The sequence below is a fragment of the Lutjanus erythropterus genome, chromosome 11 (assembly GCF_056507025.1).
Source record: "Lutjanus erythropterus isolate fLutEry1 chromosome 11, fLutEry1.hap2, whole genome shotgun sequence".
In the NCBI taxonomy this organism is placed as follows: Eukaryota; Metazoa; Chordata; class Actinopteri; order Lutjaniformes; family Lutjanidae; genus Lutjanus; species Lutjanus erythropterus.
This window is the reverse complement of record NC_139327.1, coordinates 11,902,567-11,919,215: the sequence shown is the minus strand read 5'-3', so window position 1 is coordinate 11,919,215 and position 16,649 is coordinate 11,902,567. Positions and strand designations below refer to the sequence as shown.

Here is a 16,649-nt window from a genome sequence, read left to right as displayed (position 1 = left end):
GTGAGTCACAAACTATTTGACCAAAAACATCTTAACCTGATAATCCATGGAACTGCCAGTGTTCCCAACCTGCTAAAATTATCTCTAGAAAAGAGTGCAGAAAAAATATAGCCAACTGAGTTTAAATACTAGGCTACTGTTACAAACCAAAACCTAGTTGAACATATGTTTGTAACTAATAAGACTATATTTAGTCATTTAGTCAGACTGAGAGGAAAAAGACTTAACCACTGGATTATGCCACAAATATTTGTATAATAAAGACCTACATAGATATTTAAACTGAACCCAAAATACCCCTCTCAAATTATCAGAAAAGATGATTCATTTTGATGACGTTACAAAGCTGGACACAATTTTGCTGATACCATCCATGGCACCAGTTGCCCTTCTGGCGAGAAACAACAAACTTAACTTTTGGCATAGGTGAAAAAATATAACAGATGAAAAACATTACTTTTATAACTCACAAATGAGTCTTGGCAGAAAAACTTTATGTATGAGACATCAGTTTGTCCTTTGGCAGGCAGAGAGGGATCATCACAGAGGACGTGTATAATGAGCGTCATGGTTCCGTCTCCTTTCTGATTGGTGCAGATTGAGATGCTACATTCGCCCCTCAGTCTGTTGAATATTTGAGTTTGAATTATGTCTGTATTCTGGTGTCTCTGCAATAATGCTGATGAATCTTTACTGCGACACACTGTGCCAATAACAAACTCCAGCAGCAGCAGTGTATTCATTAAAGTCAACTGAATTAAATGAACTACAAATCCGATATTCTTAACATTACTGGCAAACATTTTCTACAGGCTTTTAAATGAATTACTTGTAGTACCTTCCAGGCAGTGACTGCTTTATATTCTCCTCTAAACAGCATTATTACTTGCAGAGAGTTGAATCTTTCCTGAGATTTTTGAGTAAAGATACTTGTTAGGGTGTTCAAGGACACTCTAACACCAGATTATAAAAAGAATTGCATGGATGAGCTCCTGTATGTCCAAATCCAGAGAACAAATAGTGCAAAATGGATGTGTAGAAATGTGTGAACTTGTTTTTTCATGGATTGACAAACTGACTCTTAAGTCTTCGGTGTCAGAACATCCTTGAAGAAACCAGCATGTCGAGCTTTGGAAATATCCCCTTGTTATGAATGTATTTCAACATAATAACATCATTTTATACAAATAAATAAAAGAATATTCACTGTGGTTGAGGTTCAAAGCATGAATCAAGTCTCTCTATGTTGATTTTCATGTGTGTGTTGATATGAATTGAAGCTGGTAGCTGCCTGTGTGGTAGACAATCAATGAGAAAACTCACTGTGTGCTTTCAAAAATAGTTCAGCACTGATGTATAGTATGTACAACTACAGTAGTTTCATGGAATAATAAGTGCAGAGCCATTAGTACGATTCTTTCACTGCCTTACATAAACTACCAGCAGAGTATCGACAACTTCTACAAAATGCTCATTTCACTAGAAGAAAAAAAAAGTTGAGAAAAGTCATCATTTCAAGGCCTTCAATAGATTTTTGAGAAAATCAAAGTGTTAAGTTTTGAAATAAACTAAACAAAGTTTTGCTGACTGATAACATTTTGCTGAGATGATTTACTTTTTTCTTTGGATAAACTTGAATTTTTCAAGAAACCCTAAAAACTATTTCAAAGATTGTTCACAGGGACTGTGAACCTGATTTGTCATTATTTGGGTACTTGAAAAAAAAACACTATCAGACACCCAACAGGTACTGAAGTCAGACTGCATTAGATCACAGTAAACATACTCGAGGTCTCAAATGGTTCAAACAAGAGGTGAGGAAAAGCAAATTATTGCCTGTGAGGGAGCAAAAACTAGAATCGGGATGCCATCCAAATGGTCCATTCATCCCCAAATCTATCATTGTAAAGCGCTCCTCTGTATACACTCTGCCTCCCATTAATTTTGTCACCAGTCAGACGGTGGCCTTGAAGTAAACATGCAATGTATGATAATAAGTCAGCACACCACATTTCACGCAAGACTTGCTGTCAAAGGACCAAACATCTATCTCTCTTCTCCTGCTCTACAGTTGTAGGTTTTTTGCTACGAGTCCATTTATGTACCTGTTATAAGTCAAGGTGAACAGACAGCCAAATACAAAACAGCACTAATTTATATTAGGCTGAGTCTGAGGCTGGGGACGCGTTTGTCTCATAAAGCAGCAGCAGGTGCGTGCGTTTCCACCAGCAGAAAGACGATGTGCTGCTCTGCTCTAAACCAGCCGCCTGAAAAACAACTCTGCTGCGAGAGACCGTAGTAAAACACGACTCTTGACCCTCCCCGTTCTCACTCGCTCCTCTCCTCCAGGCCGCACTCTTTGCTCTTTTCTTTCTCCCTGTTCACAGGTAAGTGCACGAACAACAAGAGGCAGGATTAAAGGTCACGGGGAGCAGAGTGGGAAATGGGCTAAAGCTGTTAGGAGCAACATTACAGGTGGTAGTCCTTTTATGATACCAGCTGAAAGGAGACGGAGTTGAGTTTATTACGGAGTGTGAATATGGATGAAGGCTGCTTTGTGCTGTGGATGGGGGTGGTTTGCTGGGGCACTGGTTTTGAGTGGATACAGCCACTAACATTGACAATCTGTTATACACTGTAAAAAATCATACAGGAATTTAGTAGATTTAACTAGTCTTTCTCATTATATCATTAATATTAGGGCTGCTCCTTAAAAGTTGACTGAACCATTCGTCAGTGAGAAGTCGACCATGGTTTTTATTTATTCATTAGTTGTAGAAAAAAAAAACACTTCAAATTCCAAGCTACAATTTGTTCCAACATGAAGTTTTTTTCTTGTAATGCTGTAGTGACCTAGTTAGATCAGTTAGCATTTTTATTAGACTGGAATACAACCTCAGTAACGAGGTGATGTACAGGACTGCTAATTTGTGAGTGCCATGGATATATTATAATGAACTAGATAGTGAATGCAAAGATGGCGCCCATTCAGTCCAATGAGAGTTGTCTGACTGGTGCATAAGTCGAATAAGTTTTCTAGCTTCCGGGTTTACTTCCTGGTTATACAGCCCACCTAATACAGCGTAGTAGTAGTGGTTCCCATCTTCCAGAGCTTGTGTAGTTTCTGTAATGCAACTTACAGGGCTTCTGATTCTGACTTGTGACATTTACATGTATGGCTGATAGGCTGAGAGACCACCTTCATAGTAATCCCATGCTACATTGCTGACAGTTAAAGTTTGCTATTTTACGTTCCAAAATGCAAATATTACTGTCTGTTAGTGTCTCTTAGTGTTTATATTGTGTTTGTAATGTGTTTGTTCAGAACATGGTGGTTATGGACACAAGCATGTTCCTTTAACTATAAGCAAATGCAGAGCAGAAGTAGAAAACACTGTTTAGTCCTCAATAGTGAAAATGAACAGAAAACACAAGGTAGATAAGAGGGGTGTGTACTTTCATTCAGAATGCAGACCCAATCATTGGGTGTTGCCTTAAGTCAATATCAGATCAGTCCCATCTTTAAAATTACCTTAACTTGTCTTTTCAAATTCAATCATTTCAAATTTCACTAACACTAACTTTCCTAAGTTAAAACTTTTTTGTACAGTGTAGATGAGTTTTTTGGAAAAGGATTCAAATTCAAATAACTTACTGGGTCTACTTTTTTCTCTTCTCTTCTATGTCCTGCGGCATTCCCTCCCTGAACCCCTAATTACTGCAACAGTGCTGACATGGACAGCCACTGTACATCACATCAACGTCTCTTTTGATCACACTCTGATGGCTGAGAGTTTTTTTGTGCCTGTGCATCTGCATCAGGCTGCCTCTTTTCATCTCACTGTGTAAAAGCGGTACGTGTGTGTGTGTGTGTGTGTGTGTGTGTGTATGTGTGTGTGTGTACGTCACATCACTCTGAGTTGTCTAATCATACTTGCGTGTGTGTTGAACGTGCCTCTGTAGAAGGCGCTGTACATGAAGCAGCTCTGAACAGAATGAGGTCGGCAGGAGAAAGCAGCCAGACAAGTCCTCCTTTTGTCTCACATGCAAACTGGGCAGTGGAGTCCCCACGGGGGAGGCAGGAATACAACATGTGCATTAGACTCCATAACATCATTTATAACAGGCCGACACACTTCCACACAAATGGCTTTCACCACAGAGGTTCCACCATTAGCATTAAAGCAGAGAGGCTATGAGAGGCCGAGAGGGGAGAGAGGAACTTTATTGCTACAGTAAATCTAAGGAGTCTGCATCAAGGACAAAAATGACGGCTTTCTGCTCAGTGGACATTTCACAGCACCTCCGCTAGTCTGTTGAGCTGCTGTATTTGTCAGCAAGTGGCAGGGAATACATTGACACCCTTGGGAGAATGTGTGTGTGTGTGTGTGCGTGTGTGTGTCAGAGGACCTTCTGGCCCTCACCTCCCGCTCTGAGCAAAGACCCTTCATCCGTCCCTCATGTTGTTCAGCGAGATAAAGGCCAGACCTTGTCCATCATTCTGCTATTAGGCAGCAGCACACGAACTGGTGAGTCTCTACCCAAACCTGCCATCCACAAAGTGCATACCATCATGTTCTGCACGGAGGGGGCAACATGTCAGGTCTGGTCAAAGACAGATATTTAATAACAGCTGTTATCACACGACAATTCCAACAACAACTTAACTCATGTCAGTGCTGTGTATTTGAGACAAACTTTACAGATCCCCTACAGACTTATATAAGGATAAAAAGTCTGCTTACAGGAATAATGTTTGTCTGAGTCATACGTTACATCACCTTTCAGAAGATGAATGTGAAGACAGCCTTCTAGTGTCTGCAGGTATCTCGTTCTGAACAGTGAAGCTCAAACATTCAACTAGGAACAAGAGAAAAAACTATTTTTGAGTGGTGGGGGGCTTTAAGAAGACTGTGCGGGACTGTGAATGATTCTTTTCCTTTCTTTTCCTTTCCATTCCTTTCATCATTTGATCTATAAAATCTCCATCACATGTTCTCAAAGCTCAAAGTAACGCCTTCAAATGTCTTGTTTTGTCTGACAATCACTTCAAAACTTACAGGTATTTAGTTTACTATCATAGAAGACTGTGAAAAAAAGAAAATATTCTCACTTTAGATGCTGAAACGAGAGAATTTTGACTTTCTTTCTTTTAAAAAAAAATGACTTGATCATGAAAGTTGCCAATCAATTGTCTCTTGACTTATCGACTAAGTTATTAGCCTTATCATTGCAGTTGTAAAACTGTCACTAAAGGAGAGCACATTTTGAATTGCCAAAAGTCTCTGTACAGACCTCAGATTAGATTCTAAGGGTTATTAATTTTTTTAACTCTCCTCTTGAGTAAGAAAAAACTGCAACAAGCCTCCCACAATATATCAAAATGACAGTATAGTGTTAAATTGGTACATGTTTAATCATGTGCCCTATTTTAAACCTTATCACCATATCTACATCACATATGTTCATATTAACAAAACTCTGATACACAGACAAAACGGCTGTCCTCTACATACAGTCATTCTTTTTGATGGAACAATTAGAAGTAAGATATAAATTTATGATGAGAAAAAACATGTAAGACACTACCCCTCTCACCAGAAAGAGACAGAGTCAAACTATCCTATTTTCAGCCACAAGAGAAACTTACAGCACCCTAATAATTTTCCTGCAGTCCCTAATAATCACGATTAATTAGAAATGACATTAAAGCGAACAAAGTCAGATGACTGTTTTGTTGTTTGTTTCAGCTGTATTGAATTCATAGCAGCCGCTCTGACCTAAAATAGTACAACAAATCCTCATACCTACACAAGAGAAGAGGTCGATTGCCAGTGACTTCCAAAAGAACACTGGGCCTCTGACCATCGGAGAGTCTCAGCAGAGACATCCTTAACAGATCTTAACTATAAGTTAAGTCTTGTGATGCTACACACGTAGTTTATGTGGTAAAATGGTTGTAGTTTGGTTGGGTTTAGGCAACAAAACTACTTGGTTAGGTTTAGGGAAAAGCTGTGGTTAGGAATCAGGGAGACTATCTTTACACTTCATTCATTCACAGCTCTGTCTTACTCTGTTTCCTGCTTATTCTCAGTCAGCTGATTATAGGTTTTCAATTACCCAAACCAGATTTAGCCACTATCTCCACCAGCCAATCATGTCGACAAACTTTAAAATCTGTTCTATTCTTCCTTTGACACTCCTCCACCCCATCCACCTCCAGTTCTTCACATCCAGAGTCTAGGTTGAGCTCAAAAGAGGTCCACTCCTCATCACATCCCTTCACCTCCACCAGTGTCTGGACTCCATCGGGGGGGTTTCCTACATCAATCATGGCTTCACTACCCCCTCATACATGATGACAATGACGACAGGGTCTAATCGCCAAAGACTTTCCACATTTCTTATCCTGATTGTGCACATGTCAATTATAATATTTCGTACACTCAGAATGAAGTCTCTCCTGATTGAAATAAGTGTGTTACACATGTCACATGACAGACGTCACGTTCATTACAAAGCTTGAGGATCTTAAAACTTTAAATTACTCACACTGACTTTTTGTTTCGCAGCGACCTCCTGCATAAAAGTCCTGTTTATGTTTGAGTCTGCAAACCTCCTCACTCTTAAATAAATATGGGTTATAATAAGCTACATGTGCAGATGACCCAGATGCTCGTTTCTCTGCTGAGGATGAGCTGAACAGTAGAGAAATCACAGGTGTTCCCAATGATCCTAATTAAGGTTGTGTTCCATTCAGGTCAAACAGAGTCAGGGTGCTGCTGTTGTGTAATTAGTATCATTGATAACACCTGTGTTAACCACACTACTTCATGTCAGTATGGCTGCTGTGAAAAAAGGTCTATTAAAGTAACTTAAATAAAGTTATATAGTTAAAATTTTGTCTTTAAATTGTTAGTCTTAAGTAAAAACAAGGTTTATGCATCCCTTTTTACTTGATGTATTTGAAACTTACTTCCAGTCCCTGCAAGATTTGGTTTCAGTTTATTTTGGTGATAAACTGAAGCTTTAATCTGTTTGGGTTCATTACCTGCTCTCAACTGCAGACAGTGCAACACAAGCAGTAAATTTGCTGCTTCAACAACAGACAAACATTTTACTGGGCTAAAGCAGTAAAGTGTAAAATGCACATTACATCCTGACATTTAAGATGCTGTAAAGTCATTTCACCATTTGCGGTGTTTTGAAACAGACTTTCGTGTAAACGGACACGCTCACACAGACAGAAGACACTGAAAATATGGCAGTTAACGTTTTTTGTGTGTTTTCACGCAGCAGAATTTGACATTAATGAAGGAGGGCAAAGACAAAAGCTGAGTAACAGCCACACAAAGGAATCCTAGGTGAATTTCATTAAATGAGTTATCTATCTACTTAAAACTTGTTCTGGCTCACTGAGTGGTGAAATGACATTTGCGGCATCTAGCAGGGTTTACGCGCCAGTAAGTGTTCTTCATAGGTAGCTGGCAATTAGGCATGCTAAAACGTCTCCAGTAACGTCTATAATTCATCTTTTTGGCATGTGGGGAAAGACAACATGGGCCGATTGTTTTGTCTCGTGTGTCGGAGGATTTCAATGAAAGCCAATCACAGGCCTTTTTCCACAGCCCACAATCTCCGCCTTGTCACGCTGCCATTTTCTGCACAGGCGGACAAAAGATGAGGACGAACTCAGACATTTTCAAATCACTGTTTCTGGAGCTCGGCCACGACTCATTTAGGGCTACAAGACGACCTTGACAACCGTTGGGCACGTATGAGAACACGCGTGCCGCCGCAGACAAACACTCGCAGTGCAATCCAAGAGACACCACCTCCCGTGTACACACATGTTGTATGTGTGTGAGCAGTTGGCTGGTTGCTACAGAGGCCAGGCTAATCCAGCTCCGGCGTTTAGTGCTGTGAAGCAGCTGGAAGCACAGAAGCTGTTAACAAGTTAAGGTGAAAATGTTTTCTGGCAGGCGCCCTCGTCCTCCTTCACACTTTACCTAGCAGCAGCTCACAATGCACCTCCTCTCCTCTACTGACACGCTCAACCTGGCGCCCACCACCGCTGTGCGCGCTTCACACTTCCACTCGCTTCGGCACGCACACGTACACACATATACGTTAATGTGCGCGTGCACGCTCGCGCACTAGCACTACTCTACATCTGCTCTGATGGAAAAATCACACAACCCAGCAGGAGCGAGCAGAAGTAATACAAGGAATAATTTATGTGGAAAGCCACAATGCAGAAGAGACTGTTTTCAATAGCTTTACTGATGCAATACGCTTAGAGAGTGCTCCTGTGCTGCACTGATTAACTGAAAAAACACTTTTATGGATCACTGGTAATGCTGAGTCACAGTAAGAGCCATTTTCTAACTTGTAAACAGCATTCACGTTAAAATTCAAGTCATGATCACAACTGGGAGACTTCATGATACCAAAGTGCCTGAAAAGTCAAACAAATATGAAAGCCTCACGTTAGCCAAAGTCTGCTGTTCAAGGAAACTAAACACAAAGTTAATGGATTAAGTGTCATATTGTCATTGTTATGGTTCATAATTTGGATGATTTGTTTCTAATTTGTATCTTAGTGAGGAAGTTCACCCCAAAATCAAAAACACATATTTTCCCCTGGCTTGTAGTGCTGTTTATCCATCTACATTGTTTTTGTGTGAGTTGGAGTTTTGGAGATATTTGCCATAGACAAGTCTGCCTTCTCTCCAGAGTAATGTAATAGATTCTATGGCAGAAAGAAAGTAGTTCCTACTTGATTATTTTTAGTAACCAGGTCATGAGTCCTGGAAAGAGACATTGGTGTTGAGTTTTATCAAAAGTATTTTTTGGTGCTTTGCATACTGCAGGATCAGTGCCATCTAGTTCCATTATACAAATAAGTATTTTTGATTTTGGGGTGAAATGGCTTTTTAAAACACACAAACAGACACAGAAGATGTCATTTAGTAGCTCAATAAGACAAATGACACAACAATGAACATCTCAGCATCAGTACTAGAAGTGTCACTCAGCAGAGTGCAGATCTCACCAAAAGAATATTTGGATGTAACTCCTTTGTAATCACCATCAATTTGGTTAGTAACTGTTATCAAATTCAATACTTTTTCCTCAGTAACCAAAATGGAGTACAATTACATTAATTTTGTCATTTAATTACATGTAACTCATTACCTCCCAACACTGGTAGTAAGTAAGCCTTGTTTTTAGCCTAGCAGTTGTTGATAACTTGAGAGTCATATACATGCACAAAAACTTTTGGGCTGATGGGTCCAGTAGTTTGCAAGATTAGCTGTGGCCTTGTTGGTCACTCACACATGCAAACACACAACCCATCACAATATGTCACATGATCTCCTGTGAAGATAACAAAAGGTCCCACCTACAAACACACTTTGTAAATAAAAGAAAAATAACGGAAACACAAGTTAGATGACAAAAAGTATTCAAAAAAGCAATATTATAAATAAATAAATAAATAAATAAATAAATTTTACATCCTTTCCCTATGAAATGAAAGCAGCGTTAACCCCTCTTTACACCTCACTGGGGGACAAAAGTCATGTCCCCAGTCAGAAAAACACTGATTTGGGGGTCAGAGGTTAATGTCTAGGGTTAGGAAAGTAATCACCATGCGCAGGATTAGGGTAAGTCTCCAGGACATGAACATAAGTCAATGTAATGTCCCCAAAAATAGCATAAGTAAATGTGTTTGTGTCTGTGTGGCATTGGCTAAATGGAGGTGGTGGTCCTGCCAGCTCTGGCGGTAGCCCATAGCACTGGGCTCCTGAGCACCAGCGGCACTGGATGGCAACGCGGTCCAAGAAAAAGCTTTTGACAACATGAAGCGACAACAGAGAATCCCACAGAAACTACAGCACAAGTAGGCCAGCCTCTCAGGGAGCCTCCTCCTCCTCCCCGTGTCCTGTCCTCACCCTCCTCTGGTTCTCTCGCGCAGCATCCGCAGGGCTCAGCTTGTCTTTTCAGAGTGAGCCAAGAGTACACTTTCCTTCCACTCTGATGGAGACCGCAGAGCTCAATATGCGCTGATAGCTGTCTTCTCCTTCTACTACACTTTAAGCACATGCTGTGTGTGCTGCACAGGTTTGTGTTTCCGCGTGCGGGTTCAGGTTGTTGACAAGTTGTAGAATGGGAGGCATCAGCAAAACGACGCGCACATCACCGAGGAGTGGTGGGGTAATAAAGTGGCTCTGATGAAAACTTAATGGCCCCTTCACCTTTATTAATGGCTGTGGGAGCAGGATCGTGCGCTCCGGTTCTCCGCCGTAATAACACGTGTAGCTCTGCGCAGGAAAGCAGCTCCATCAGCTGCACACTCACTAACTCACTGGAAGGGAAGCTCATAATAGGCAGGAAGAGCCGCTAATTGACTCACTGGCTAACTAGCAAATTGACTACTGATTTTAGCCAAATGAGCCTTAAACACACTGAGCCAGACTTGAGTTCAGCAGAGGACACACAGCGGTGGAGGGTTGAATATAGATGAGCTGATGTATACATCAGAGGTGGGAGTAGGGCTCTGTATAAACTTTTGATAGCAGTAACGGTATTGATACCTTGCTTTGATACTTTTATCAATATTTTAACAAAAGGACAATTACATTACACATTATGGTACAATTACTCACTTTAAAGAAAAGCTGAAGACCTGACGTTAAAAAGAAGAAAAAAAAAGATCCCCATCTCTGTTTTCCTACATGTCTCTGTGACATCTAAAGTTTGACAGACATCACCACACCACCATTATTAAATCTTGGTAAGCATGCAGCGTGCTTCACTGACACTGATGAGGTTTACGCCCGAAGTATTGATACCCAATAGTATTGAAGGAACTCAGCCAGTACCATAACAGTATCCAGCCCTAGGTGGGACTAAGTCACACGTGTTCGAGTCATAAGCAAGTCTTGAGACTTAACATTATTCAAGTCTCAGTTAATTCCCAAGTTACTGTGGTGAGAGTCAAGCAAGTCACTTCAAGTTGTTAAAAGTCATGCGAGTCAAGTCATACAAAATTCTGATGATCTGCCCCAGTTTCTACACTTAAATCAGTTAAAACACAGCAATCAGAAAAAGTTGAGTTTCATTTTCAGCATTACAGCAGCGGTGCTCAAACTTTTTTCCCCTTACAGGACCGAAACTGAAACTTAATGGTGAGCCACAGGAAAAAAAAAAGCAAACATCTATGTATTGTGTTGTTAAGACGCAAAATATTACTAGAATCCCAAGTTCCTTTGTTGACGTCTTCCTGTGTCATTCTGCCCAGAGTATGAAAAATAATTGATAAATATTATTTAGGGATCCTGTATATCTTAAGAAAATGTTTACTTCTGAAAAAATAAAACACTGTGAACTGAACAACAATGGGGTGGAATCACGAGATTTGCAGACAGACGTAAGATTCATCATGGCGACTTAATACTCGGGCAGCTGTGTCTAAATAAGTAAGTAAGTAAGAATCTGGCGATACAATACGAATCATGATACAAGAGCTAGGATTCATTATATCACAATACTGTAAACAAGGTGATATATTGCTATTTTAAATCTAATATTTTGGGAAATTGTCATAGTACAAAGAACACACCACTGTATGCTTAAGATCTGAGTTTTAAATGTTTCTTTTTTACACAATCAGAACAGTGAGGATAGATAACAACACTGATGTCTGGTGGTCAGGGGTTTATACACAACACAAAATGAACTACTGCCATGAATCTTGTCATGTATCATGATAGAGTGTTTTTCAGTATCATCACTGCATCACAAAACATAATATCACAATACTTGAGTGTATCGATATTTTCTTACACCCCTGCTTACTACTACTAGAAACATCTATAAACAAACAAAAAAAGCCAAGTCTGACATGGCTTAAACTTAATGTTAGCTGTCTAGCAAACATTTAACGTGACAATAAGTTAGCTAAAAAGACACATTGACGCTGTGGGTTCCATAGTAACGTTGAATTTGGATGTTGTATTGGTTGTATGACTTATTTTTGAGCTGCATAACTTGCATACCGCTGTTCTCCTCTTACCATAACTAACAACAAAATCTTTGAATGCAAATTTTATTACTTTTGAACTCCATGACAGGTGCTTAGTGCACGAGCCTATGTTGATCAGCAGTAGGCTGCCATTTTTCTGTGCACGATTGCACCAGAAATGACCCAATCATGTTCAAAAAAACAAAACCTAACTTCTCTTAATATCTAGAATACTGCAAATATTTATTTTAAAAAGTCAAGTCTTTCTGAGTCATCTGTCTCAAGTCTAACTATATCTTGACATTACTGGCAAAACGGCTACAAAACGGCCAAAAGTGCCCAGCAACATCATCGCCAAGTGCTGAGAAAAGTTGAAGCCAGCTCAACTTTGATTTGTAGTGCGAAACACTCAACACACGTGTTGGACGTCACAATTTGGCTTCACATCGCCAGCTTCCACTGAAAATGACTTGTTGCTTGAGGCTTTGTCACGGTAGCCTATACTGAAAATCAAGTCTCAAGTTGTGAATACCAAGTCAGAGTCGAGCCTTTTATCGCTCTTAGTCAAGCAAGTCTCAAGACCTCAAATTTAAGTCTGACTCAAGTCAAGTCATGTGGCTGAAGTCCCAAAACTCTGGTATACACACAGAGAGCCCTGTCTGTTGTGTGTTTCTATCTTCCTCTGCAGCTTCAACACCTGTGAAAAGAAACCCCGGCGTTGCATTCTTCCCTCTTTGCAGATGCTTGCGCTACAATCACACACAAGCAGCCACTTATTAATATCTCCCTTTCAAATGCTAATTCCCCTTCATACATAAATCATCACTCCAGAGGTGGCTGGTATACTGTGGCAGGTTTTTTAAAGATTTTTCATGGGGGGTGTGAAGCTGGGGGGTCCACACAGCCTGCCTGTGGTAAGGAATGAAATTATCCCACAACTTGCATGAATAGTAAGCGCCCCAGATACAAGCCTTCTAACAAGGCCAGTTGTTTTTTCGCTCTAACAAGCTTACAAAATCCCACGTCAGCCTCAGCAACAACCTGCGACTGAGTCATTTCCAAACTTTTCCTGCAAACATCCACATCGGATCGCTGTGTCATCAAACAGCAAAAATGCCCATTTGTGAGCGAGTTTGTTATTGGATATAATTGCACAGCTGTTTACACCACAGGTGGAGAGAATGCAGTGTAGTCCACTCACACATTCCCTAACCGGAGTTTCAATTTGACAAAGAGAGATGAAATTGAAATCCCAGCTAGTGGGGGAGCGCTGATCGGTGAGCAGCCTGCCAACCCAGTGCCACTCTCGCAGCTTTGATGTGTGTCTCGCACGCTGTGCTGCAGATGCTGCTCTGTATGATGCACACCCCCGGATCAATGAATCATTTCTTCTGACTGAAACGCACCGGCATCATCCCAAATGTGTTTTCGTGAAAACTGACTCAGGAGGAGAACATCGTCGGTGCCACGGTGATTACCTTGTTGTGTCATTCAGTTTGCTGTGACACATATGGTGGGGTGTGTGTGTGTGTATGTGTGTGTGTGTGTGTATGAAGACTACAGCGTTTCATCAGGAGGTGTCAGTGAGCCCTGAGCGAGGGCACAGTCACCGCAGCTTCTGGCATCACCTGCCACCCAAAAAAATATCCAAAAAATACAAAACATCAAATGAGGTTCTGTGGATACATGGAATACTGGCTGATGGATGAGGAGATGTTACATTTGCAGCACAGCGAGTCATTCAAGTCGAAAAATAAAGGAAAAACAACTTGTCATGGTTGAATAATCAACTTGTTGATTAAATGTCTTTAATCAAGAGTAGTTTTGTTGAATTTGCTGTCGAAGTTTCTTGATTGATGACAGATTTTTTGATATGTTACTGAATTTTCTTGATTTAGGGCAGTATGGTTGGAATTGTAAATTTCCTTGATTTAACAACACGTTGGTGAATTTTCTTGCTTTAGGGCAATTTTAATTTGTTGTTAAACTTCCTTGATTAAGGGCAATTTCTTGGTGGATTTGTACAATTTCTTTGATTTAAAGCAGTTTTGTTGAATTTGTGGTTAAATTTCCTCAATTAAGGGCAGTTTTGTTGATGACTTTTCTTGATTTATGGCAGTAATTAGGCTTGAATATGATTTAAAAGCTGATTAATTTATTTCAGATTACTGCCCTGCCATTCATCCATTCATTTCTGAATCCTATAGCACGCCATGCCCTTCCCACTTGATGCCCCACATGTGCTGTGACAGACATGGGTGTGTGTGTGTATATGGTTAACTACCTGCCAGGAGCTGGAGGGGATCTCTGCGAATTTGCCCAGTCCCCCGAAGGTGTAGCATCGGTACATGTGATCCAGAGATTCCGAGCAGTGCCACAGCAGACCGAAGCTGACGGAGTCCTTGTTGTTGTGGTGGTGGTGGTGGTGGTGATTGTTCCTCAGCTGGTCCTTAACAATCCAGGCAGGAGATATGAAGCTGAAGCTGCAGACGGCGACCAGAGCGGAGGAGAGGAGCACCCAGAAGCAGCCCACACAGCTGAACATGGTGGCAGCTTGGGGCAAAAAGCCCGGAGACAGACCCAGATCGATCCCAAACCCGGCTTCTTCTTCTTTCTTCTCCCGGCCCAGGAGCGAATGCATTTGGAGCTCACGCCTTCAAGAGCAAGTCTTCAACTTCAGCCCCTCATCAGCAAATCTAAAATCACTGGACATCCGCAGAGGCAGCCCCGGGGGTGTGTGTCCAGAACATCTGGCCTGGACAAACAAACCTCTAAGAAAACATCCAAAACATCAGCAGGAGGAGTGATGGAGACACACTAAAGTCAAGTCATCCGCGCCTCCACTCAGCCTGGAAAAATGCCCAAATGTGACACACGCGCGCAAGATGTTTGTCACACCCAAAACTGGGTGCGCAGCTGTCATATCAGAGCAGGTGGAGGAGACTTTAACTCAGGGACACAAACACAAACAAAAACATGTCCCGCAGCCGCTCCTCTGTTCTGTCCTCTCACGGCACTTGCTCTGCCTCAACACGGACCGCAGCGCACTTTGCGTCTCCTCAGAAAGAGTGCGTCTGGACAACGTCAAGCTCACGGGGGTTAAAATATCCATTTCCGGATATGAATTTCAAATTAAAATCCCGAAAGAGGAGGCGCGGTACGGCGCACAAAAAAACAATGACTTCGTTTAATTATTTATGACTAAAGGGGCGTTACACTGTTTTTACACATAAATGTCTGTTTACTCGCCATGAGGCAGAGGTGGGACCAAGTTTTTTTTTTTTTTTTTTTTTTTTAATCTTTGCACTCAAGTCCCAAATAAAGCTCTCTAAGAAAGTCAAGTCTCAAATCAAGTCCTAAACTTTGAGTTTCAAGTCCTAAACAAGTTAAACGGAGTTGAAGCCTCATTAAGTTACTTAGCTGTTAAGCTAGTGTTAGCTAGTAATTTAACTTACCAACATTGACTATGCTAATATTAGCCTCAACTTACCATTCTTTGTGCAACTTAAAACACCTAATGAAGTTTTTGTTTGCGTTCTGTCTGTAATTTCTGAACCACATTTTGCATACTGCATTTCACTCTTTATCATTTTGTCTTTTTTGCACACAAACAATTTGATCTTTGGTATCATTTTTGTCAACTGGCATTCTGTATTGTAAGTTAGTTAGTGTGATGGGTTCAAACAAAGTCAGTCTGGGGAATTGGAACAGTTAATGGGGCTCTTGCAATTCTTATATACTGAGCAGAACAAGCCTAATAAGATGTTTAACTAAAACGTCCCTAACACAAGCTTATGTAAAAGCAAAAATAATCATATGGAAAATTAATATGCATTTATAGATGCCACAAAGTGATGAAGGTAGTGTAGATGTATTAATAAATGAGTCTAGCAACATGAGCAAGTTCAAACAAGATGAACTTTTGAAAAAATGGATGTAAACATTTTCAAAGTAGTCTAGCACACACCCACATCAACACAAACTTAGTGGTTAACCTCACAAAGAGACTTGTTTGTGACTTTAGGGAATGCAAAAGTACATGATGATGGCATGGTAGATAACTAGTGGAAAATATGTTTGCGTTGGAGGTCTTCCGAAGGAAATCCTCTTTTACTATTACTTTTATTCTGAAAATCAAAACCCACTCTTCCGGTGCTTTGCATACTGTCTCTTTTGAACTTGACAGACCAGGCGTCTGGCCGCAGGTACTTGTCTAAATGCACTTTGTTAATTCACAGTACTACGTCCGTTGATATGAATTGTATAAAGACAGCGAGGGACACCATTGTAATAAAAACAGTATATGAAATCATTCTTTGAACGTTTTTTTAATCTCAATCAAACGATGTCCTGCGCAAAACAAAACACTTCTCAGCATCGCCATGTACAGTAAAAGTGATAATTGTCGTATTCACTGTTGCACAGATGCTGTGTCACTGAGTATGACAGCATGGCAGCCAGAGCTCAGGAGAGGGACCGGCTGTTTGTAATGAGGTGGGCGTTGCCTCTGCACGTGCAGGTAGCCGCCGTCTGGACGCCACAATGAGCTCGTGAAGCTTAAAGCAAAAAACAGTGTAGCGATTCGCTGAGACGTAGCATATAGCTATTTAGCTAATTA

General features: G+C 40.8%; 1 protein-coding gene across 1 annotated transcript in view; it reads right to left on the bottom strand.

Moving 5' to 3' along the window:
* lhfpl7 (LHFPL tetraspan subfamily member 7) overlaps window positions 1-14,714 on the bottom strand; it is a 145,519-nt gene extending 130,805 nt beyond the window's left edge. Inside the window, exon 1 of the mRNA XM_084730874.1 lies at window positions 14,316-14,714. Coding sequence (XP_084587000.1) covers window positions 14,316-14,672 — 357 coding nt within the window. The 5' untranslated portion in view covers window positions 14,673-14,714. The remainder of the gene's footprint in view (window positions 1-14,315) is intronic.
* Between the last annotated feature and the right edge of the window lie 1,935 nt (window positions 14,715-16,649).